Source organism: Fusarium coffeatum (assembly GCF_003316985.1).
Source record: "Fusarium coffeatum strain FIESC_28 chromosome Unknown BRIP53273_contig_140, whole genome shotgun sequence".
NCBI lineage: Eukaryota > Fungi > Ascomycota > Sordariomycetes > Hypocreales > Nectriaceae > Fusarium > Fusarium coffeatum.
In genome coordinates this window covers 109,414-134,884 of record NW_022157933.1, presented here as the reverse complement: position 1 = coordinate 134,884, position 25,471 = coordinate 109,414, and the positions used below count along the sequence as shown (strand labels likewise).

Genomic DNA, 25,471 nt, shown 5'->3' with positions numbered 1-25,471 from the left:
ACCACACCACTTGCTCATCCTGCGACCGCTTGGCCTGTGGGTTGGGCTGCAGAGTGCAGAATGCAGAGTGCAGGTGCAGACCGAAGTGCAGCATCGCAAGGGTTTTTAGATAACTTGGGATGAGATGAAAGCAAGAAAAGATTTGGCTTGTGAAGGAAGGAGGGAAGGACCAAGGGGATGGATTGCGAAGCCAAGGACATTGAAAACTGAAGGCGGTCCAGGAAGACGCTCCTTCCCAACTTTGCCCTTTGCAAGTAACTACCTCCTACAGTGCCTACCTTACCTTAGTAGCTTGTCGATTGATCACAATGCGATGCCTCAGCCCTTATCACAAAATCGATTAATCAATCAATGCAAACCTACACAAACTTGCAGAAATTCTACATACACAGTGGCAACAGTTATCAATCTCCACCCAAACAGCTAACAACAACGCCTATTTTCTCCCCAATCAATTTGGTTCCAACTGCTACCATCACAACCATCCAGCCCACGCAAACTTACCTAACTGGCAACGTCTTCAAATTCACCCGATACTATTGAGCTATGGACAAAGACTAATGCTTGTGGGAAGCAACTAGGTCCGGTCGACTCGTCCGCCTGCCGCGACACAACCGAGCCGTGACCCGGGCTCCCGGGTGCTTGCCGATGAACAACCACCGTACTTCTACTACACACTACACTACGTAAGAGCCATCAGACAAGAAGGCTACTTCTGACAGAAGGCGACGTTCGAATTCTGTCCCTGGTAGAAAGGCCTGTCCAATGTGGTCAAGACAACATGTCCTCATACAACCTAAAACGGCCCGGATTGATCTTTGAGCAATCCGACAATGCCCAACTGGGTTTGGATTCCGATACCCTTGAGCAGAAGGAAACATAACACGACACATCGCAACAATGAATGATATCAGTTACATGTATCCGTACAAGCACAAGCTGGGAATCGCAGTTCTGTCTACAGTATACACACAGACACGCAAAGTACGGGTACGCTGGGGTATAAACAAAGGTGAACGAAATGGAGTCGCTCAACCGCGGCTTTTGTGACCAGGGAGTGCCCCCCCACCGCTTCACCATTCCGGCTTCATCCCTCGCCTATCAGAAGCCTAGTGCCCTTGCTCTCCCATTTCTCGGGGCACCCACTGAGCCGATATCCTATTATCCCAAGGATGAACGACCAGGGCAGCACCGTCGCTTGGGTACATACAACTCTACCTCGTTCACTCGCTAAGTTTCTTGTCCTTTGCCTGCGATGAGTTCCTTGCTGTGTCCCCTTTTCAATTCATGGCTATCCCCTATTCCCCCATTGTGCACTTTAACGGCACCTTTAGCAATGGCAGGTATGAATATTATGTCAATACAAGATATGTGACCTATCTTGGGTGTGCTTCTGCATTCCCTCCACTTTATGCCCAACCTAAAAGGTACCTCTGGTCGAGGTAAAGCCTACACGCAAGGTACGAGACAGCCTGCAGGGTGAAAAGGCTCGTATGGCTGTTGGTGCCCCCTAAAGAACCCCTCCAAGGGCCTCTAGCCTCCCATCTGGGTCCGAGGAAGAGAGTACCGCTGCCGCGTCTCCATTGCATGGATACCTCTCACCCAGGTATTTGGTTGAACCTGGCGCCCCGCTCCAATGGCAACCTGGGAGTCCAGGGCGCCCACCTCAAAGGGCCTGCTAGCACTGGGTGAAAGTACCGCTGTGGTGCAGACCTCAACCTCCTTCAAGCATTTAGGTAAGGTTGGAAAAAAGAGAAGAGAAGAGAGAAAAAAAAAAGTGTTCTCCACCTAAGCTGGGCTGGGCTGTCCGTCTTTTCATCTTCCTGAAGCCCAAATCAGAACCAAAACCAAAACCAAAACCAAAACCAACCTACTTCGCCTCCAGCCCATACCAGCTCCACGTTGACGCCTACTACCTACGCCTGGACTTGGACCTGGACTGGACCTAGACCTAGACCAAGCATCCATCCTCCTGTCCCCGACTCTTTTATTTTGGACATTCAAACACAACAACTGTCTATTATTACCAGCCCATTTTTGCCACTGGCGCTTGTTCGCCGACGTCTGTTGCTGCCTTGCCGCGCCCTGCCTCGTGTCTTTGAGCCTTGCATCCGTCGCTTTGCATTGATTTGCCTTGCACTGCCTTGTCTCGCTTTGCTTGACGCCTTGACGCCCACAGTACAGTCAGTACAAGTCGCAGCTCGAGTTGCTCCATCAAGCCACCCCCTCCTCATCCGTTGCTTGCCTCCGCCTCTTCTCTGCCCGTGACGACGACCTCAACCTCGCAACCTCCAACCACCTTTGGATATATCGACACTCACATCTCGTGAGCCTCATTACCGACCACCCCCTCTTTTCTCCACCCTCCCCCTCTCCGATCCGTCGTTCGTTTGGGTTGTTTTTTCTCCCACGAGACCCAATCTTTCTCCTTATCGACTCTTAACCTTTTTGTCGATTTCCTCGCCGTCGCCATCATCATGGCCGGCCGAATGGTGCTATACAAGCTGGTGGTGCTGGGAGATGGTGGTGTGGGAAAGACAGCTCTTACTATTCAGCTATGTTTGCAGCACTTTGTTGAAACCGTAAGTTTGACTGAGCCTGCGTGGCATGCTTTGCGTGCCCTTGCTTCGACTGTGTCGACAACATTGAATTAACACTCTGCAACAGTACGACCCTACGATCGAAGACTCATACCGAAAGCAAGTCGTTATAGATGGCCAGCCCTGCATGCTCGAAGTACTGGACACCGCCGGACAGGAAGAGTACACGGCACTGCGAGATCAATGGATTCGTGATGGCGAAGGGTTTGTTCTAGTTTACAGCATCTCATCACGCTCTTCCTTCACTCGCATCAAACGCTTTCATCATCAAATCCAACGAGTTAAAGAGTCGTGCGCTTCGTCGCCGTCTTATCCTGGCTCCCCAATTTCCTCGGCAAACCCGCAGTTGCCTGTACCTATTATGCTTGTTGGCAACAAGAGCGACCGAGTCACCGAGAGAGAGGTTTCTACACAAGAAGGTCACGCCCTCGCCCGCGAACTCGGCTGCGAGTTTGTGGAAGCTTCAGCGAAGAACTGCATCAATGTCGAAAAAGCGTTCTACGACGTCGTTAGGATTCTACGCCGACAGCGACAACAAGCCTCCCGTCCCTCGGAACGATCAAGTGGCCGAACGCGAACAGGCAATGGCGATGCAAGGGGCGGCGATCGAGACGAAAGACACAGAAATAGGAACAAGGACCGAAACAAGTCCAAATGCGTGGTATTATGAGTGGATACGTATCCTTACGGATTAAGGATCCATGTGTTAAGAGGAGGAAAAATAAGGCGGACGAGCAAATCGAGCCGCCAACAACGACAACAGGCCAGCGTCAAGGATCGCATATAAGGCGGTGTCTTTTGGCGAATAGGATATGCCCAATGATTCAAGATGATTGGCAAGATACCGTGGGAAGTACAGAGAGATGGGATGAGACGAGACGGGCTTTATTACTTTTCTGCAATTTCTAGATGGCCAACTGCCCAACGATTAGGGCGGCATGACGACGCAGCATCGAATAACGAACGAAAGCAGAAGCAGTTCCGCACCGGCGCAAGGCGTACGAACAAAAAGAGGCATATTCTTGGGGCGCTAGGTTATCTGTTGACATTTATACTATTATCGTTTTACAACATTTACGACAAAAATTTGAATGGCATTTATAATTCAAGCGGCCAATTCCTTGCTTGTTTCTTCTCCCTTATACGGATATATCTGGACTATTGGATTAAGATGCTCTTTTTATGTGTATATGAGTGCAGATTCGTCAATTCACATGTTCTGGAATTTACATGCCACAGGTTCATATTAGAGTCGTTTCCTAATTTTGTTCTACCACCAGTCCCGGCCAACATGAACATTGCTTCGCATATAGCAACACTCAGTTGGGTGGCCGCGTACCTTCACTCTTGTTTCTCGCAACGTTACGCTCGACAGGATCTCGAGTCATACCCATGTTAACACATCAAATAAGGAGATTCGCATCGACGTTTAGTGACTTGCTTAGATATGTGTGGACAAATGACAGCTTAGACCATCAACCCTGCTATCTATTCTGCAGACAGGTGATATTCGGGTCGAGGCCCATGTGTGATAAGGAGTGGAATATCTACTTTGACTAAGGCAGTGGCCGAACGAAGATCCCAGGGCCAGAGTGCTCTATTTGGTGCTTTGTGTCATGTTTGCTTGGTGCTTGAGGGCATGAGCATTGTGTTAGCCCCGTTCACATCAAGGGACCTTGGCATCCATATGTCGGGCAAAACCATGTTCCCTGTCAGTGGACTCGACACAAGCCGTTGAGCTGCGAGTGTCTTGGGAGTGCAAAAGTGAACAGAGATTATACCTGACTATCAAGGTTGCGTAAATTACGGCATGCGTCGCGGAACATACGCTTTACAATACTTCCACTTGGTAAGGAAGATGTGGCTTCGCCTTACAGGAACTCGGGCACACAGAAGCTCAAGAGAGAAGGATCAAGAAGAGGTTTTGGCGGGGTTTGCTAAAACTAGTGGGTGGATGTGGGTGTTGATGAAGATGGAGGAGTTCGCGCTACACTACAAGTAGATGCTCGAGCACAAATGTTCCCCATGGGCTATGGAGACGTGGAAGAGTACTTCCTTCAGCCTACTCTATACAGTACAAAGCCACTCTTACTGTCGTGTCACTGGGTTGATGGTACATGCGCTCCTACGCTTCGTGCATATACATAGCAGTAACCAGCATGACTCTTGTCAGTGACGTTGGGAGTAGAGGAAACAGGTCTTTTTGCATGCATGTTTATATTGAAACAATGCCGAAGGAATTGAATCCTGGTATTCCAACGTCCATACAATTATCAATTCTCTCCCATTGAGCTTTATTTTGGTGGCATCCACAATCAACTGTCGATGCCATATTAAGATGGGAAAAATGATAGTAGCTTTAGGAGTAGAGCACTATGTCCTATTCTTTACCAGCAATGGCAAAGTGCAACAGCGGCTCATGACATCAGAACAGGATCAAGCTTCGAGTTTAATAAACATCGATTGCGCCTTTATTTCCACGGCGGCATTCGTGTACTGTACAATTGCTAGGGTTGACTTAGTCGTTCATCATCAACCATAACTTGAAGAATCCGATCTCAGTCGGAAGACTACTTACTGTACATACAGAATGACAGCACAAGTGCCGAACAAAAGTTTCTATGCGGCTTTAGGCCTATGCCGATACTACCGACCTACTCCTTGTCTTGTTTCTCGAACGTTGCAGGGCAGGCATGGGGCTCGGACTAAGATCCATGACATGACCGAGATGGTAACATTGGTCTAACCCGACAAAGTTGATGTTGCTGCTGAACGACAATGCATTGTTCCTTTTTACCTCGTTTTGTACGTACAATATGTTTGTTGACAGTTGGCTGCTGCTGCAGATGACAGTACTGTACTGTACACACACACACATTACAAGTCGGACGAATAAACTTCCGAAAGCATTTGTGTCGTGTCGTTGGCTTGTTGCGTGCTTTTGCTTACTACAGTATTACTTATACCCGTCTCGTGTCGGGTTTTGAGACAGAGATTAAGACGGCGTTGAGACGGACAAGAACCGGAGGATAGACGGCGTCATGGACCGAGACTAACAGCGGGCGTCTACTGTAGGCTGTGACCCTGAAAGAGGGACCAGAGAGAGAGACTACAGTATAGTACAGATATGGATGTTACTGACCTAACATTAAACAAGTTAGCTACGTCGTTGGTTTGCATCTGCATTTGCATTTGCATTGGTTTGTCGCGCCGATAATTTTGCCTAAAAGGTTGAATGGCTTGAATCGTATTTAATCGAATTGCAACTTGTCGATAACAAAAACAAAAGCAGATTTCATCTTTTATGAGAAACAGCCAGCCATAGAATATTACGTTGTTACGCATCAAGTTAGAAACATTCGTTGGATGGAGATATGCACAGAAGGGGAAGGTCAATAGTCAAAGGAATCAACCTAACGCAGTGAAGGAGGGAGGGCATCAACGTGCTACTGCACCGTATTGCTAGAGCCTGCTGTAGGTACGAACTATCCAATGTTGTATTGTACTATATTGTAAACATTCCGGGGAACAGGGGACTGTCAATCCCGAGACTAGGTAGATACAGCAAGATCAAGGAGAGAGTGCGAAGGAAGAAAGAAAAAGACTCTAGAAAAGTAAAGTCAAGCAATGGAAATGGAAATGGCGGTCTCTTGATGAATTCGTTCCCAAAATACGTAAACGGCTGGCCTTGTCCTCCTCACATGGTCTACCTACAGTACACGACAAGCTTTTCGAGTTTATCTGGTCGGTATCGGTATACAAGTCATGTCGTTGCATTGCCGAATCTAACTACCTTACCCGCAATCTCGGCCAACATTGTACGTTAGTCTTGAACAAGAGAAGAGCATCACCAGAATTATTTGTCTCCTGCCTAACAAGATGTTCTAGTGCTTCAAGAAGCGTGCTACGGATGAGCCCGCGGAGGCCATCTCGTAGGGTGCATACAGCCTTAGCATTAGGGTAGATAGGTAGACTTAGATCGTAACCAGCGCCCGTTCAGCTTCTTTCTTAACGCATTACGTACCGTAGACTCGATGATAATACGTAATGACTCTTGAACTCGCTCACGTATTTTGGCTCTATATCCACCAGTGACACCTGACAGGCATGCATGGAACAACATTGGATCACAATGGAACAACCGCGTTGAAGATCATCAGCTAGTACTCTTGCGCTCAGATAAACCCTAAGCCCTGCTCCCCGATGAATGCCAATACCATGTGAATAGACTCGAAACAGGCCATGCTATCTTGGATTCCCCCATCTTAACATGAAACTCCTCCCTTTCTTCTAGCACGTTTCACCGTCATCCAACCGCTTCCCTTGAATGACAAGTCCCTGATATCCAAGCGCCCTTCGAGACTCAGCCTGCCATCATGTTCTCCTGAGTGACAATGCATTGAAGGGATCAAAAGTGGTACCGAACATAGCCACGAACTACTACGTGGTAGACTAATGGGGCGCGCTATCTATCGGCCGAGTCGTGGTGATAGCCTCACGATCGACACTCTAGACCACGACGATCGTTCATGCTAATAGCCGCCATGTAGGTGAGGGGTAGCGGTAAGATACATACGTACAGTACCATGGCACAGTTCATCATCATTCATCTACTTGGTATTCCCGGCCAAGGAGTAAAAGGCATTGATCTCAAGACCACTACCTTGTGCCCGTAACACCAAGCCCAACGTTCCAAGACAATACCATACATCTTTTTCAGCGACGGTCACAACGCAGATTCACCGAGTAATGGTACAAGAAATCACGTTACATATCACATATCATCAAAACGACCAAACGTATCGAATCATCTCTATTCAATATTCACATAGAGATTGCCATGACTTCCTGGCATCCATGAGCCGTTGCCGAGGCTCCCTTCCCAAGACGCCATAGTTAATACCTTGAGTCCCTCCCCGCTATCCTGAATGTAAACATAAAAAAGGGTGCCATATCCCGTGACAATACGGAGTTCGTCTGTCCAAATAATTTGACGTGAAGTGAATATAAGGTAAGGAAAATGAAAAGACAGATTTTGGAGCATGTCCCTTGACTAACATTCGGCTAGATTCGTGACATCTCTTCATAAAGGAAATTGCAGTATATAAGACAGAGTAAGGATGCCGTATCATTACTCTTTTGTGGCGTGCTTATCACCGAAAGGACTGCTGTCGCGCCTTATGAGGACATTAGGTTTGTCATTCTCGCCTATTGAATCCTCCATAACGGCACCAAGGCTTGGGGCCTTGTTTGTTCGTTGAGGGCTTCGTTCTGGAGGATCAGAGAACGGTCCTTGATCCTGGGTGGGCGACTCCTCGATAACGGTAATGCTTGAGTCTCGGGTGACGTTGCCGCTTGGTGTTGTTGGTGGCGAAGGTGCCACTGTTGATGATGATGCATCCGATTCGGTCTTGCTTCTGACGTCGACCGTCTTCAACGTTCCAACCTTGACCACCTGTGCACGAGCCTGCGTTGCAGTGTTGGCGCTGTTAAGGAACGTTGAGCCGACGCTGAAGGCGCTCGCGCCGCTCTTGGGCCGGCTGTTGCCAAATTTCTGGAAGTCAATTGCTGGTACTGGTGGCGCCATCATCTCGTTGCCGTTGTTACCGACAGACTTGACGCTGACCATGGTAGGCTTGGCGCGCATTCCAGTCTGCGCAGGTGTAAGAACCTGAGCCTGCTTGCCGTAGATTGTAGAGGCCACACTAGATCGAGGGGCATAGGATGTGCGAGCGTAGGATGTTCGGTCTGAGTATCCTGACAGTCCTGAGTAGGTAGAGTCTCTGAGGTCGCCAGGAACAAAGAAGTGTTGATCGTCGTTTCCTAGACCACGGTTGTCCTGAGCATGGTGCATAGGGATCGGGGGCACGGGAGGGACAAGAACATTTGGTGATGTCGGAGTCGCTCGGTTTGTGACGCCAGGGATATATGCGATCTGGATGATGTTGGATGCTCGCGTGAGGACCGTGGAGGCGATTGAGTGGACGGTGTGTGTCGAAGGTGGTCGAACTCCTCTTGCGTTGGCTTCCTTCTCGTTGTGAATTGCATCTGTATCTTCGACATAGATGGATGCGGGAATCTGTGACCGTTTTGGCTTGATACAAAGTCTCCATACTACATAGGTGACAAGAGCAATTACAGCAATACCACCCAAGACACCACCGACAATGGCGCCAACATTGGGACTGCTGCTGCTGCTCTGGGAAGAAGAGTCGGAGTCCTTCTCACAGATGGATGTAGCGCACATGGTGCAGTCTAGAGGTACGGTAAACTGGCAGACTTCACCATCTGAACACTTCGGGCATTCGAGTTGGGCGGCATCGTCGCATTTCACACAGCTCTTGCTTCGGGGGACAAGCTGGTAGGCTGATGATGATATCGTTAGCATCGATGGATATAGGGAGAGATGGCGACTGTCTAGTCGACTTACCATGGCTCAACTCGTCCAAGTCCCGGGCGATGAGGTGTCCGGCCCTTTCCTTCATTGTGATGTCCGAGGAGAAAGATATTGATAAAAGGTTGTGATAATATTTGATGGTCGACCGTTGAGAAGTGTCGATCACTCTAGTTTAGGTGTGGATTGTCGGCAAAAGCTTGGTATTGAATAGCGATCTGCGACAAGGCTCGTATAGCAAAGAGAAGAATAAAAGAAATGTTGAAAAATTGCCGTCGACTTCTTGTATGCGAACAAGAGAGGAGAGAACCGGTAATCGTATTGTATATCCAAAAATCGAAGTCGTAGGAAGGTGAGTGAGAAACGAGTGTGGGTTCAGAGGCTAGCTCAGATGGAAAAGAAGGCTGGTTAGGAGGCGCAACGAGACATAATCGACCAGGCGATTGAATCGAAGAAGAAAATACGAGAAAAGCAAAGTCGTTGATATGCTGTACTCGTGTCGTTTCGGTTCGGTTCAAATCGAGGGCGTTAAATGGTAGAATAAGTGATGCGATCGTCCGTCCGTCCGTTTTGAAGGTTGAAGAATGATGGATGAAATAATGGATGGAAAGAACGAACGGGAAAGCGGCGGGAGGTGGGAGGTCAAAGACTGGACCTGAACCCGGACCTGACTTGACTTGACTTGGCTTGGCTGAACTGGGGCTGGGTCACTCGCAAGACTGGCTCACACACACTCTGTCGACTCTGTTGGTGGGAGGAAGGCGATTGGGTCTAGAGGAGATGGTGCAACAGGGGTATTAATGCTTGACTCTGCCTCTTTTAGCAATAGCGAAACAGTAGAACCGCCCGCACTGTATATCTTCCCCTGATATCGTGGCTCTCTAATGGTGTGCTGGCTTATGAAAGGGCTTGCTTTATCCCTGCTTAATATCCACACAGCAGTGTTTAAACCCCCTGATGATCCTGGCTAGACACTGTCTTGGCCACGGGTACCTACTGTAACGAGGCCATTCCACTCTGTCGCAGGTACCAGGCCGTCAACTCATAGCTCAGGTATCGCAAGACCATCAACCGGCTTCAGGTGAACACGAACAGACGGCTTCATGCAGAATTCAATTAATAGACTGATCTTACCCTCTCTCACCTCCAATGGCTAAATAACCAACGCCAACTAAAGACCCTGGATCTGCATCGTTCCGACAACATCCATACAACACAGTAGATATTATAACACCGCAGACAATAAGAGGGCAACCCTACCTTACCACCTTACCTAAACCTGATTCCAGAGTTACAGTCCGTCCCCTCCAAAATCCATGCCCTGTAGATCGAATCCAACCACTCACGATAGAGTCTTGACAGTGGCACGAGTTTGCATACCAGACTTTGTCGGGCGGGTTTCTGCAAGAACGCTTTGTCAACATCAGACGCGCGTCCCTAAATCCGAAACAACAAACTCCCGACCCAAGAAGAAGAAAAGAAAAAAACTTTCATATCAATTTAGTGCCCTGCGAATGGACAAAATGCTTCAGGTTACGAATTTCCGGTGCTTAGCTTTCGTTTAATTGACCATCCATTAACGGTTCTCGGCAACGCCATTAACACCGTTGTATCGCTGCTATCGTCAAGGGCTTCAAAGTGGCTTCTAATATCAAATATCACCCTTGGCGAATCACAGCTCTCAATGCGGCCTAGGTACTGGCCTGCTGCTTTCTTAGCTGAGGCTTGCTATACATTATCCTAATTACCATGTAGTATCCTCACAGTAAACATATTCCTAATGAAGCATTATGGTACGATCGAGTCAATGCTTTCGAACCGCAACGGAAACATCATGTTTCTCGCTTATCATTGTTCTCGGCAACAAATGCTTCAGTTGGTGTTTTCCATTAGTGTAAATCATCAGTTTCGACAAGTCATTGGTGATTTGCTTCATGATTAAGTGATTCTGTAACTTTGTCCGTTTTCGATGCTTAGACATGAGCCTCATACTCCACGACGCTGGGGGTATTATTGTTTTCGGAAATCCGGACTTAGAAACATTATCCGTGTATGTTCCTGCGGTCAATACGTCGATCTTTGGTGTTTATGGGGCAGTGGATGGCTTGGGTTTCAGTAACTCTATCTTCATTGGAACACGCATTGTCGATGATTGCGATGACCAGAAGAAGCGAAAGAATGTTCGTATTCCTCGCCGTCCGAGAGCCTACCCTACAAACTCCCAAACACAACTGTCACAGCAACATTCTTGCTTAAGTTCCTTGATACAGCCGCAACACTTGAACTTAGACACTTGGTGATCCCTTGCATCAGATGTGGTAGGCCTCTTCAGGGTAGCACCCGTCGGGACCAAAAGATCTGGGACACCATCTTTAGAGTTCCTTACATCAATCTAGAGCGGTCGATGTCTCGGAAAAGTAACCGAAGTGGTGACCACGGACGATTTATTGCTGAAAGATTGCGTCAGGCCAATATCTGTGAAAGCTTGTAATTGTCTTGGTTAAGATCATTGATGCATAACCACTCTACAACTCTACCGCTGCCAGTGATAAAGTTGACGACGATCCGGCCAAACCCCACCGACGAGTTTGATGATAAGCAAGCACCTGCACAGATATATATGTTACTAAGATTGTCCTGATAATAAACAAAGTCAGCGGCGACCGTTGAGGTTTTATATGGACAGTCCGCAGCAGTCCACAGTGGTCCTCCCTGAGTACATCATAGTAACTATGCCGAGCAGCTGCATGCCTAGCTCCCAAGAACGATAGGGCTGGCGAGCCAAGATTTGAACCAAGCTGACGTGAGGACGAACGAAGGATCCAGGGCCTCGGCTGATATGCAATTGCACACAGCAAGATGCAGTGAGAATGGCGGGACAGAAATCTCACATTATTGGGTCGACTCAGGAGCGGAAGGAATCTGACACTTTTCCAGAGCAAAGGGAAGTAGAGCAGAATGAAAGAGGCGGCGGCCAAAACCGATTTGACCACGAAACTGTCTTCCACTGTCTGCGCCCCATTGCTATTGTAGCGACCCAGTCGGCGCCCCCAGCTGCCGGCTCGTCCCAGCCAATTTAACTTGCCAAGACAGGATCATCTATTTTTGGATCAAAAGCTTTGAGTTTGTGGCAGATTTTCTGGTGTTTCGGACAAAGACTAATCCAGTTGGCTGGTTGATTCAGCCAATTGCTTGTCAACAAAGGGATGAATGCTGGATGATCCTCATAGCAACTGCTTAATTGAATGTCACCGTCGTCTTTTTTCCCAGATACGACACAGGGGACTCTGGAGAGGGGAAGGTAGCACGAGCACATGCTTCTTTCTGAGCGATGGGGCCCCGATAAGTTTGTAATGCGTTGGCGGTCAGCACCAACTATAAAAGTTGGCAGTTCACGACATGGTTGAATCTGACTGCTGACAGAACATGAACTACCGCACAAGTACTGTACCACGCCCCGATTCGTGCAGGTGAGCGGGCTTGCACAAGGCGTCCCAGCAGGCTCAGCGGCTGAGATCAAAGGAAAGGATCGTAAGCCAACAGGGCTGGCTGGTGCTGGGTGCGGAGACTTCCACAACAAAGGAGATGGCTGACTGGTCTGCCAGTTTATGATGGGACCAATCTGCGAAGCCCGGGCCTTATGAGGGGAAATTAGGGACCATTCTCTGTGCCGTAGTCTACCGGACTGGATCGTACTGTACAACGCATAGGCGCTCGACGTGTGGCGGGAGAAAGGGGAATGACGATCTTCTGGCAACTCGGCGTTTGAAATAGGGGAGGGCGTCGCTTGGTATTTAACTTCGCTTCTGGAAGTTTACGATTGTCCCCCACAGAAGTTGTTAAGCGGCATACTGAAACCACCGACTACTGTGCAGCACAGTTAGCAGAGCCAGCAGAGCACCTCAGGCGGTAAGTCCGAGGAGGAGTAAATGCGATACTCAGCTTAGGTACCGCCTTTGTATGGAGATTTTAGAGCAATTCAATGCGAGTTGCCAGGGGCCCCTTAACGGCGTCTCCATAATCTCTGGCACTCTGATTGATCCCGTTCGTATCCCGACCCGGTATCAGTGTAAGACGGAGTGGAATAATGAGAGGCCGTCATGACGGTGAGGAATTGAGTGTATTTGCGGTGGCTGAAGCCCTCAGTGTCGCTGGGAGGATGGCTCAAGCCTTCTTGAGCCCTGACACGCTGGGTTTTAATGCTGACAAGCTGATCCAACGGTACCGTACTGTGCAGAGGTACTTTTTAGTTGATAGTTTACAGCTGCAAGCCTCTTTTGAGAGCCCCGTCATTCTATAGCGGCGGCCACGCTTTCAACGTGCAGAAAGCTAAACTTTGGCGGGATGGCCGTCTCCAACGCTCTGCCAGTATAAAGGATGTCTGCGTATTAAGAGACAATCGTCAGGTCGTGCTGCAGCAGTGCAGTCAGATTCTCGCTGTTGAAAGGCGGGTATGTGTTTGAGTAGACAGGGATGGCAGCTAGAGATGGGATGGATCCTCACCCCCCCAAGCAACCCAAGTGATGGCGGAGTGGAGTGGCTCAGCAGGCTTAGCGCGACACCAGTCCCCTATTCTTACCTCTCTTTCTCGCGGGAAGCTGTGAGCCCAGCCCAGCCCAGTCAGCATTCAGTCGTGCGTGGAGCAAAACGAGATTCGCTCCCAGGGCCCTTCATCAAAACATTTTCTCAGGGCAAGACGAAGGAGAAAAAAAATAGACCAAACCCCTGCCACTGGTCTTTTCTTTGCATTCATTAACTTATCCTTCTTTCCCTCTAACCTCAACTTCATCTTCTTCCCCCCTTCCCCCCGCTCCCCAACTATCACCATTCTTTTGAGGCTGGCGCCTCAAGTTCCTATACCTTACCGTACCTCTCTGTTGTTGCTGGGGCCAAGTCAAGGTACACACTACTACTAAGCAGCTACCGCATACAATAGGCGGCTGCCCGTGACCACCATTCGCATTTCCTCCTGTTTCAGCTCACTGCTATCGGGAAAACTCAAAACACCAATCTTCACTTCGCACCGTTATCACTATTCATCCGACGAGTTTCGATTAGGATCCCGACAGTGCTGAGCGCCTACGGGAGCATAATTATTCATCATGGCGTACAATGGCGGCCGTGATCAGGAGTATGGAGGCCATGCTCTCCAGGACCTTCCTGCTGGCAGCAGCGTAAGTGCACATGTTTTGTCCGCTACTCCAAGCACCCGACAAAATCTAATTCCTTCTTCAGCAGTACCATCTTCCCCCTCAGGAGAACGAAGAGGAGCAGGGCCGTGGCCTCTTGAACTCGGGCTACGAACAAGATCGACTTGGCGCTCGAACTCCTCCCGACCGCCCCGTATCTGCTTACAGTCTTACTGAGTCCTATGCCCCTGGTGCTTCGTCCACCATGCCCGGCCAGGCACCTACTGGATATGGCGACGGTGGCTTTGGTCAGTTTGGCAACTTGGATGCTGCTGCCCCTTTCCCTCGTCCTGACTCTGCCTTCGACCCCGAGGACAGCTGGGTTGAGCGTCAGCAGCAGCCTATGGCGGCCGGTGGCGGCCTTGGCCGTTCAAAGACCCGAAAGATCAAGCTGGTTCAGGGTTCAGTCCTGAGCATTGATTACCCTGTGCCTAGTGCTATCAAGAATGCTGTTCAGCCTCAATACCGCGACGCCGAGAGTGGCACTGAGGAGTTCCATAAGATGCGATACACCGCTGCCACATGTGATCCCAACGATTTCACCCTCAAGAACGGTTACGATTTGCGACCTCGCATGTACAACCGACACACCGAGTTGCTGATCGCCATTACATACTATAACGAAGATAAGGTTCTGCTTGCACGAACCCTGCATCACACTATGCAGAACATTCGTGATATCGTCAACTTGAAGAAGTCGACTTTCTGGAACAAGGGTGGCCCTGCTTGGCAGAAGATTGTTGTCTGCTTGGTTTTCGATGGTATCGACAAGGCTGACAAGAACACACTCGACGTGCTCGCCACTGTTGGTGTTTACCAGGATGGTGTCATCAAGAAGGATGTCGACGGCAAGGAGACTGTTGCTCACATCTTCGAATACACTTCCCAGCTTTCAGTCACCCCCAACCAGCAGCTCATCCGACCCACAAACGAGGGTTCCCAGAACCTCCCACCCGTCCAGATGATCTTCTGTTTGAAGCAAAAGAACACTAAGAAGATTAACTCGCATCGATGGCTCTTTAACGCCTTCGGTCGTATCTTGAACCCTGAGGTGTGTATTCTGCTCGATGCCGGTACCAAGCCCAGTCCTCGATCTCTTCTCGCCCTTTGGGAGGGTTTCTACAACGACAAGGATCTCGGTGGTGCTTGTGGTGAGATCCATGCTATGCTGGGTAAGGGCGGCAAGAAGCTGTTCAACCCCCTCGTTGCTGTCCAGAACTTCGAGTACAAGATCTCCAACATTCTCGACAAGCCCCTTGAGTCGTCTTTCGGTTACGTTAGTGTGTTGCCCGGTGCCTTCTCTGCTTATCGATTCCGTGCTATCATGGGCCGTCCTCTGGAGCAATATTTCCATGGTGATCATACCTTGTCTAAGATGCTTGGTAAGAAGGGTATCGATGGTATGAACATTTTCAAGAAGAACATGTTCTTGGCTGAGGATCGTATTCTGTGTTTCGAGCTGGTCGCCAAGGCTGGTCAGAAGTGGCACTTGTCTTATATCAAGGCTGCCAAGGGTGAAACTGATGTTCCTGAAGGTGCTGCTGAATTCATCAGTCAACGTCGTCGATGGCTGAACGGTTCGTTCGCCGCCACGCTGTACTCACTGATGCACTTCGGTCGAATGTACAAGTCGGGTCATAACATCATCCGCATGTTCTTCCTCCACATTCAGCTTATCTACACGACTCTCAACACAATGTTCGCTTGGTTCTCTCTCGGTTCTTACTGGCTCACAACGTCTGTCATCATGGACCTTGTGGGTACTCCCAATCCCGCCTCTGGACAGCACGCTTGGCCTTTCGGTGATACTGGTACTCCCGTCGTCAACGCCCTGCTGCAATACCTTTACCTGGCCTTTGTTATGCTTCAGTTCATTCTGGCTCTGGGTAACAGACCCAAGGGTTCCAAGTTTACTTACATTGCTTCCTTCATGGTCTTCAGTCTTATTCAGGGTTACATTCTGGTTCTATCGGCTTACCTGGTTGTTCGTGCTTTCGATACACCTATCGGAGACCAAATCTCGTTTGCTTCCTCCGACGCTTTCCTGGACAGTTTCTTCGGCGGCTCGAGCGCTGGTGGTGTCATTCTGGTTGCCCTGATCACTATTTACGGTCTGAACTTTGTCGCCTCGTTCATGTACCTCGATCCCTGGCACATGTTCCACTCTTTCCCTTACTACCTGCTTCTCATGTCAACCTACATCAACATTCTCATGGTCTACGCCTTCAACAACTGGCACGATGTTTCTTGGGGTACCAAGGGTTCAGACAAGGCTGAGGCACTCCCCTCTGCTCACGTCACAAAGGGAGAGAAGAACGAGGTCGTCGTTGAGGAAGTCGAGAAGGAGCAGGAGGATATTGACAGTCAGTTCGAGCAAACTGTCCGCCGAGCTCTCGCTCCTTTCAAGGAGGAGGAAGAGGTTGAGAAGGCCGATGTTGAGGATGGATACAAGTCTTTCAGAACCGGTCTCGTTGTCTGCTGGTTGTTCGGAAACATTCTCCTCATTGTTTGCATTACCAGCGATAAGTTTGATAACCTCGGATGGGGTGTAAGTTTTCTATTCTTATCAACTTTTGCGACTGATACTAATATCTTGATAGGAACCTGCCACAGACCGAAAGGCGCATTACTTCCAGTTCCTTCTGTACGCTACTGCCGTGCTCTCGCTTGTTCGTTTTGCCGGTTTCTTGTGGTTCCTGGGCAGGACTGGTATCATGTGCTGTTTCTCGAGACGATAAGCGTCGTGCGTATTTGCGCGCGTTGCATTCGACGACACTCTCACCTTTTCTGGAGAGGCCAAGTACAGAAAAGTATTGGCGCTTGTCATATTAGACAAACTGGATTTTTATATCGGATACCTTGTTATGTAACGTACGCTGGGTTTTGAGTATTTAATGGAGGCACATCAACAAAAGAGCACATTTGGAGTGAAGGTATTCGGGGCGGCTCCGGATACGGGCATGTGTATTCTCTATTTAGTCTTTTTCAGATTGGCATCTGCCCCCGAGGGTTTATGACGCATTTGAATGATATGAATTTTGTTACCATCAAGATTGAGCTCCATTGAATGCCATGAAAGAACCTTTGTCACTGGTTGGGAACCTTATGCTAAGCAAGGGTTGAGTCCAAACGTTACGTTCATCGTGAGGTCTTTGTCTTGTCTTTGTACCTCCAATTCCTGACCATAACGGTCTGATGTGTCATTTCATTGGTCGCCTAAACCTCGGTGGGGTTCAGGGATCTTTAGGCTTTCTGGCTGCCTTACGCTATGCTATCTTATCAAGCATCATCACCTTTTCTACTAAGCACGCCTGGACCCTTCTGTGAACCGCCGTCTAACCTCACGACCAACGTCTTAGACTTCTGCAACGTACTTCTTTTAAATAACACCTCATCCCGACCTGCTAGACAGACTCGCGGTTTAGCAGTATTTCCTACGTACACCAAACACCCTCCTCTTAGCGGCGCATACGACACAGCCCACCTTGGGCCCCCACGTTCATAATGTTGAAGATATGGTCGATGGTAAGAGCCCGTCAGTAATCATGTCGCGGATAGTCACTAAAAGATTTGTATAGAAAAAGGAGCAGAAGGATGCGGAGAATGCTGAAGGCCAATCTGCTGGTGGCAAGAAGAAGAAGGTGACCGCAGCTCAGTTGCGCGTGCAAAAGGGTATGATCCAATTCTCTCAACTCTGCCGTCTGGCGGTGAGATGAAGTAACCAGCTGACATAGAATGCTCTAGACCTTTCAGAACTTTCGCTCGGTTCAACGATGAAGACAGAGTTCCCCGATCCCGATGATATCCTCAACTTCGTTCTTACAATCGACCCGGATGAGGGCATGTACCGCGGCGGACGCTTCACATTCGACTTTACCATTAATCAGAACTTCCCACACGAGCCTCCTAAGGTCCGATGCAGAGAAAAGATCTACCACCCGAACATCGACCTCGAGGGCAAGGTGTGCCTGAACATTCTGCGAGAGGACTGGAAGCCTGTGTTGAACTTGAACGCAGTTATTGTTGGCCTACAGGTATGGATACTAGAAACAGAAACCCCGCATGCCATGTGTAGGCATGAAAGGGACAAAATACATACAAAGTCTGGGGTAGTGTGACTAACATGGCTATAGTTCCTTTTCCTCGAACCAAACGCATCGGACCCGCTGAACAAGGAAGCGGCTGAGGATCTACGAAACAACCGAGAGGGATTCAAGCGCAATGTGAGGACCGCAATGGGTGGTGGAGTGGTCAAGGGCACAAACTACGACAGGGTCCTCAAATAGAACGTGCTTAGGAACGAATACCAAAGACTTTCCGGAAAGAACAACTACGGAGACAAAGAGCCGTTTGGGATCTCGAGACGATAGAGCGTCTTTAATGAGCGTTTGATACACCAGACAGGCTTTTGGGACGAAAGAGCATCATGTGGCGTCTTATGAATCTATGGGCTGGCACAGGCTTTGCTTGTCCTCCCTCGGCGTTCTATGCATACCTTGATGAGGGGTGTTTCTTGGTGGAGGCGGGGTAGAATTGGAGATTTATATATATACATACGCAATTTTTTTGTTGATCTCAAGCTACGGGGATTATGCGCTTTTACACGTGCTGGCGAGTTGCTGGACCAAGTTGAGCTCTACTTACGTAGCTCTCTATTGGCCACTTACTTGATCATAGTTGCCGCAACTCGATACTGGGCTGGACGTGAATCATTTCGCCAAGGGACGTGGAGTAGATACCCTAACGGGGAGGCTACAACCTCGTTGAGCCCTGGACTTGAGCCTCAAAGCTTGGGGTGACAGAAAGCCTAGCTACTGATAGCATACGAGACGCAATAACATGGTCACCCTCTCGAGTATAGAACCAGACACCTGCTTGTTTTCTTTCTGTCCCTTCAACTTGGGGTCTTAAGCTTTCCGGTACGCTTCAGATCATCGATGTGCTAAGTGTCCGTAACCCGGAGTAAGTGGAGTTTGAAAGAGTCAACTTGAGGCAGATCTGGACTCTGTCTGACGTGATGCCCTGACCGGAGTGTGAGATGCTGCCCCGATATGCACTTCGATCAAGGGACAGGACCCCGACTGCGGTGGTTTGCCGTTGCCGCTCGTGGGTATGTTTGAATTCTAGAGACTCCCATTGGATGAGGCGCCTGTATCGGCCGTGAAGTTTGTATGTCGGACGACAGTCGGGGACGCTAAGTGTACTCCGGAGGAGCAAGGGACCCGCTTTATGTTACCCCGTCTACTGTTGGCCCCTCAAATCTTTACCTCCAAGCTGGGATAGCTTGAGGTAGTGTGGGCGAAAGTCGTCCTCAGTTTTGCCACGCAATTGCTTCTGATTTAGGGTTTGTGCGTGCTGTGAAAATGCTAGAATATGCAGAATTGTGTCAGATGAGACAACTGACTCAATTGGAACCGTAGCTCTCCCCTATACTGAGCCTCGTCTTTGGCGGTCAAACAGCATGAAAACGGCCGCTGACGAGAGAAAAGTTACTTTGTGTGGTTGGACAAGCATCAAATCGCCGCTAATTGGTTGAAATCAGCCTACAGTCGCTGTAAATTGTTCAGTTCTCCAAGTTCCAGAGGCTGAGGTACCCACAACCCCCCCAGACGCATCCCCGCTGTTCAGCGTCAGGGCCCACCTCACCTACAAGCCGAAATCGGTCATAGCCCTCCCCCTCCAAAAATTAACTAGCGACACGACAGCTTGAGTTAAGTACTTATTAACCTTTGCTCTCGCCATTGCAATTGTCTCTTCTTCCTTCTCTTCATCCTTCTTCTCAGACACTCTCCCCTCAATCCCAAACTCCTCCCTCCTCATCATCACAATGGCTTCCCGCAACTTCTCCAAGGCCCTCCGTGGCCCTGCCCGCCAGCTTGCTTCCGCTCCCCGCGTTCAGCAGCGAACTTTCGTCTCTGCTGCTCGCGCTGCCGTTCGTGCTGGTGCTGTTGCCCGACCTGTCGCTGCTGGCCCTGTCCAGCAGCAGGTTCGTGGTGTTAAGACCATGGACTTTGCCGGCCACAAGGAGGACGTCTATGGTAAGTTACAGCTCTAGCTCCAACCTAATCCCCAGCCTTTGGGACCCAATGGAACACATACTGACTCGTACACCACAGAGCGTGCCGACTGGCCCCAAGAGAAGCTCCTTGAGTACTTCAAGAACGACACTCTGGCCCTCATTGGTTACGGTTCTCAAGGTCACGGTCAGGGTCTTAACCTCCGTGACAACGGCCTCAACGTCATTGTTGGTGTCCGAAAGAACGGAAAGTCCTGGAAGGACGCTGAGCAGGATGGCTGGGTTGCCGGCAAGAACCTGTTCGATGTCGACGAGGCCATTGGCCGCGGTACCATTGTCATGAACCTTCTTTCCGACGCTGCCCAGTCTGAGACTTGGCCCGCCATCAAGCCCCAGCTCGTTGAGGGCAAGGTAAGCATCACTGCTCACTCAATATCAATCAAGGCATTTCTCTAACATCTTTCCCTTACAGACCCTTTACTTCTCCCACGGTTTCTCCCCCGTCTTCAAGGACCTCACCAAGGTTGAGGTTCCCACCAACATCGACGTCATCCTCTGTGCCCCCAAGGGCTCTGGCCGAACCGTCCGATCCCTCTTCCGTGAGGGCCGTGGTATCAACTCCTCTTTCGCCGTCTACCAGGACGTCACTGGCAAGGCCGAGGAGAAGGCCATCGCTCTTGGTGTCGCCATCGGCTCCGGCTACCTCTACAAGACCACCTTCGAGAAGGAGGTCTACTCTGACCTCTACGGTGAGCGTGGCTGCCTCATGGGCGGTATCCACGGTATGTTCCTTGCTCAGTACGAGGTCCTCCGTGAGCGTGGCCACTCCCCCAGCGAGGCCTTCAACGAGACCGTTGAGGAGGCTACCCAGTCTCTCTACCCTCTCATCGGTGCCAACGGCATGGACTGGATGTACGAGGCTTGCTCTACCACCGCCCGCCGTGGTGCCATTGACTGGAGCCCCAAGTTCAAGGATGCTCTGAAGCCCGTCTTCAATTCTCTGTACGACTCCGTCAAGGATGGTTCCGAGACCAAGCGATCTCTCGAGTACAACAGCCAGCCTGACTACCGTGAGAAGTACGAGGCCGAGATGAAGGAGATCCGCGAGCTCGAGATCTGGCGCGCCGGCAAGGCCGTCCGCAGCCTCCGACCCGAGAACCAGAAGTAAACTATTCTAGTTAATGATGTTGATTGATGATTTGTGAGCGGAAAGGGACATGTCTGGGAAACGGTTCTTTTTATTTATTTACGAAACCACGAACTTTTTGTACTTTTAAAAATTCCTGGACTCTGGAGGAGGACCTGGGTTGGTCCAAAAAGTTGATATCAGGCTCGCAGCCAAAACGAATACCATTTTTATTTAACGTTCAAAACATTGTTTCTTATTAATTGCAAGTGATTGATGTCTTTTGATTACATGCTTGATTCTTTACTGTTCCATTGAGCCTTTGTTGCCTGCTTGCGCCTTTAAAATGACAAGCCCCATATAGTCTTCTGGGCAACAGAATTCATGTGCCAAAAGTGGAAGCCGAAAGAATACAGTTGCCGACAACGGGCCGGGGATCGCTGGATATAAGGACACTGGATACTCTTATATATCGCCCCCATCATCTGTATAAGACAATTTTCGCTCATCGCATCACCCTCAACCCTTTCTATATTGCGAATCTCATCGTCAATCATGGCCGAAATTACAGGAAATCGTCCACTGACTCGCGACTCAGTCATTGAGGCTCACAAGCTCATCGGCCAGTACATCCACTATACTCCAGTTCTGACCAACCGGACCATCACGGAACTTGCCTCAACGCCTCGTACACCAGAGGAACTTGAAGGAACTCGCTATGCAGGACGAACACCGGCCCGACCGGTGCTGAGACTTTGGTTCAAGTGCGAGAATATGCAACGAATAGGAGCCTTTAAAGCCAGAGGTGCCTTTCATGCCGTTGAGAGATTAAAACAGGAACCTGGGTGGTTGGAAGGAGGGGGTAAAGAGAAGGGCGTTGTCACCCACAGTTCTGGTAAGAGAGCTTACATATATCCTACCTGAGGGAGGATACGACTGACTCTCATAGGAAATCATGCCCAAGCACTAGCTCTTGCTGCCCGTGAGAGTGGCATCAAGGCTCACATCGTTATGCCTGAGATCTCTAATCCCAAGAAGATTGCTGGTACAAAAGGCTATGGTGCTCGAGTCATTTTCAGTGGAAGCACATCGACTGAGCGTGAAGCTATGGCTGCAAAGGTCATCGCTGAGACAGGAGCTCGTCTCGTCCCACCTTATGATCACCCGGATATTATGCTCGGACAAGGGACTATGGGGCTTGAGTTTCAGCAGCAAGTCGCTGAGTTGATGACCACTGATGCTGTAGTCGATGGTCAAAGGAAGCTGTTTAGGGCTCCTGTTACTGGAAGAGACAATGAGGCACCACGAACGAAGAAGGAGAAGCCAGGTCTGGACGCTATTATGACGCCTCTGGGTGGAGGTGGTATGCTTTCAGGTGTAGCCCTCAGTTGTGAGGGTACTGGAATTCGTGTCTTTGGCTCAGAGCCATCTTTCGAAGGCGCAGATGATGGCAAGCGTGGATACGAGTCCGGTGAAAGAATCACAGCAGTCAAGACCCTCACAGTTGCCGACGGACTGCGCACTCCTGTGGGAGCGCACCCGTGGTCGGTCATTTACGAGCGTCGCTTGGTGTCTGGTATGTACAGTGTCACAGAGGATGAGATTCTGTCAGCCATGAAGTTGGTGTTTGAGCGCTTCAAGCTTGTTGTTGAGCCGAGTGCTTGCGTACCGCTGGCTGTGGCGCTGTATGACGAGGATTTCAGATCTATGGTTGAGAAGGAGGCTGGAGAAGAGGGATGGGATCTTGGTCTCGTGTTTAGTGGTGGTAATGTTGGCCTTGATGCTGTGGGTAAGCTCTTCGCGGAGAGTAAGTAGAGTAAAAAGAGGATAAGTATGAAATGGAATATTATTATGATAGCTAAAGCACCCTTCTTTAAGCACGTTTAAGTATATTGTGCTCCTATCTTGTGATGACTATCACTGAGCGTCTGGTATCATTCTTAGATATCTGTGTCTATTGGCCTAGTGCCTCGTCCATAGTCTTCCTCCACTTGGTCGCGTTCTTTCTCAGCAAATAGATGCTGATGTAACTAATAATTAAGCAGCATATGCAGAGGATTGTGAATACCCACCCAACATCGATAGCCTCGATCCACGGAGCGGCAACAATGGCGCCTATGCAACTGAGTGTGTTACGAACAAAGTTGTTGACCGCAACACCTGAAGAACTTCGTTTGCGAATGAGCTCTGTGAGCATGGTTGTCGCAACAGACTAGAAGAAACAACGTTAGCGATATTCGTGGCATAAAGAGAAGGGGGTGTCTTACAAAGACAAGCATTGAGGAGATTCCGAATAGGAAAAGGGCTACACATGGCACTGCAGGATGTAAACCGTAACGAAGTACCCAGCCAAACATGAGCAGTGCGAGTGGATACATCGTGGTCATAACCCAAGCGTTCTCTCTCATACGATCTTCAGGAAGGTATATAAGGTTTCCATCCTCATCATAGCGGCCTGCCTTGCGAGCTTCTCTAGCCATGATCTTATCAATCCATCGCCCACCACACAAGGAGCCGACAATATAACCCAGCCCAGAAGGGATGTACATGAGCCCGATAGATAGTTGGCCAAAGTTGTACGGTTCTCGGGAGAACTTTTGTTGGATTGCGATGTTGACAACGTAAAGAGACCCAAAGGCGATGGCAGCGAGAAGGACTGTAATTAGAACAGGTGGGAAGCGAAGGTAAAGAAGAACTCCAAGAGGATCAACGATGAATCTTCGCGCGGACTTGGCAAGGTTCTTGGTCTTAACCTTGGCTGAATCCATGGTACGCATTCGACTGAGCTCTTGAGTATCTGCAGTGGGCAAGACAGTTTCAGGCTTGCGCTTCAATGTCTCCGGTAGGAAAAAGAGAATCATAAGAAGCACAACAAGTCCGTATATGGCAAGAAACCACATCGTGGCCTGCCATCCAATCTCCTGCGTCAACGCGCCACCAACAACAGGGGCAATCATGGGGCCCAGCAAAGGACCAAGATAGAAGATACTCATGGCTCTTCCACGTTCATACACCTCGAAAAGATCAGCTATGGAGCCTGCACCTGTTGAATGGGCGCTTGCAGAAGCGCCGCCGGCGCACATGCGGAAGATGATGAGCATGGTGATGTTCTTGCTGATGGCTGAGAGGACGGAGAAGACGACGAACATGCTGAATGAGATAAGGTAGATGGTTCGCCGTCCAAATTCCTCTGAGAAAGAGGACCACCAGAGAGGGAAGATGGCCATGGAGATCATGTAAAGGGCGACTGATAAGTTGGTGATTGTCTCGGTGGTGTTGAACTCTTTGACCAGGACAGGAAGAGCAGCTTTCGCCTTGTTAGCTTTGTGTATACTTTCAAAACACGATCAAGACTTACGATATACAATAGTCGAGCCCAAAGGTGCAGCAGCAGTAGCCAAAGCAACAATAAATGTAAGACACCATTTTGTCGAACTCTTATAATCAGGAGGATGGGCAATCTCTGGAACCAGTGTGAACCTGGCAAGCAATCCACGTCTCTTTGATCTAGGAACAACAGAAAGCGCCTTTGATCGTGCAGATGAAGCTCTAGACTGGGCATGTTTAAGAGACGGTCGAGTGTCTATGTGACCCAGAGGTTCACCCAGCATAACAGGTTCGATAGTGTCTTGGTCATTGTGATCTGATTTACCGGAGCTAGATTCAGCAGTAGCAGGGCGTTGAGATTCTTCATCTCGCTCGAGGCTAATCTTCTCATTCTCGACCTCTTGCTCCTGCTCCTTCTTTTCTTGATCCCGTTCAGTTTTCATCTTTCTTCAACGGCCGGCTCCGAACATGTGGAGACACTTTCGGAGGCCGTAATTCGGAGCGGAGAGAAGAGCGATCCCGTATTTTAGAGACTTTGAAGAACGGTCTTCGATTCAAAAAAAGATATTACAAGTTCAAGAATAAAAAGAATCCTGTTTGGGCAGGATTTGTCATTGGTATTTACTCTTGGCTGACCAGGGTATGGGCGGAAGAATGAACCCGGTGCGGGAAGAGAGAGATAGAGAACTGGGTATGTAAAAGTGCCTTTAACTGATGCCGACTTATGCGAGAAAGGAGAAACTAACCCAGACTCGATCCCCGCCCTGAACATGACCAATAACTAGGGACTTCCCGGTTGTGAAAGGGCGTGCCGAAGGC

At 49.4% G+C, this 25,471-nt stretch overlaps 7 protein-coding genes across 7 annotated transcripts; 5 read left to right on the top strand and 2 right to left on the bottom strand.

The window, feature by feature from the left end:
• Positions 1-2,477: 2,477 nt before the first annotated feature.
• On the top strand, positions 2,478-3,270 carry FIESC28_06540 (uncharacterized protein; the record flags this gene model as incomplete). The annotated part of the gene is made up of 2 exons (XM_031160684.1): positions 2,478-2,582; positions 2,668-3,270. 2 exons carry the CDS (start codon positions 2,478-2,480, stop codon positions 3,268-3,270), a joined length of 708 nt encoding a protein of 235 aa, XP_031015290.1.
• A 4,461-nt stretch (positions 3,271-7,731) lies between these two features.
• Positions 7,732-9,085, bottom strand: FIESC28_06539 (uncharacterized protein; the record flags this gene model as incomplete). Its single annotated transcript, XM_031160683.1, has 2 exons — positions 7,732-8,966; positions 9,031-9,085. The coding sequence occupies 2 exons, from the start codon at positions 9,083-9,085 to the stop codon at positions 7,732-7,734; spliced, it is 1,290 nt and encodes a 429-aa protein (XP_031015289.1).
• A 5,011-nt stretch (positions 9,086-14,096) lies between these two features.
• FIESC28_06538 (uncharacterized protein) lies at positions 14,097-16,921 on the top strand (the record flags this gene model as incomplete). The annotated part of the gene is made up of 3 exons (XM_031160682.1): positions 14,097-14,168; positions 14,230-16,731; positions 16,784-16,921. 3 exons carry the CDS (start codon positions 14,097-14,099, stop codon positions 16,919-16,921), a joined length of 2,712 nt encoding a protein of 903 aa, XP_031015288.1.
• A 766-nt stretch (positions 16,922-17,687) lies between these two features.
• FIESC28_06537 (uncharacterized protein) lies at positions 17,688-18,469 on the top strand (the record flags this gene model as incomplete). Its single annotated transcript, XM_031160681.1, has 4 exons — positions 17,688-17,708; positions 17,762-17,855; positions 17,928-18,217; positions 18,317-18,469. The coding sequence occupies 4 exons, from the start codon at positions 17,688-17,690 to the stop codon at positions 18,467-18,469; spliced, it is 558 nt and encodes a 185-aa protein (XP_031015287.1).
• A 1,541-nt stretch (positions 18,470-20,010) lies between these two features.
• FIESC28_06536 (uncharacterized protein) lies at positions 20,011-21,367 on the top strand (the record flags this gene model as incomplete). Its single annotated transcript, XM_031160680.1, has 3 exons — positions 20,011-20,221; positions 20,300-20,610; positions 20,672-21,367. 3 exons carry the CDS (start codon positions 20,011-20,013, stop codon positions 21,365-21,367), a joined length of 1,218 nt encoding a protein of 405 aa, XP_031015286.1.
• Positions 21,368-21,880: 513 nt separating this feature from the next.
• On the top strand, positions 21,881-23,212 carry FIESC28_06535 (uncharacterized protein; the record flags this gene model as incomplete). Its single annotated transcript, XM_031160679.1, has 3 exons — positions 21,881-22,220; positions 22,275-23,132; positions 23,184-23,212. 3 exons carry the CDS (start codon positions 21,881-21,883, stop codon positions 23,210-23,212), a joined length of 1,227 nt encoding a protein of 408 aa, XP_031015285.1.
• Positions 23,213-23,279: 67 nt separating this feature from the next.
• On the bottom strand, positions 23,280-25,095 carry FIESC28_06534 (uncharacterized protein; the record flags this gene model as incomplete). The annotated part of the gene is made up of 4 exons (XM_031160678.1): positions 23,280-23,355; positions 23,398-23,537; positions 23,593-24,632; positions 24,684-25,095. The coding sequence occupies 4 exons, from the start codon at positions 25,093-25,095 to the stop codon at positions 23,280-23,282; spliced, it is 1,668 nt and encodes a 555-aa protein (XP_031015284.1).
• Positions 25,096-25,471: the final 376 nt, after the last annotated feature.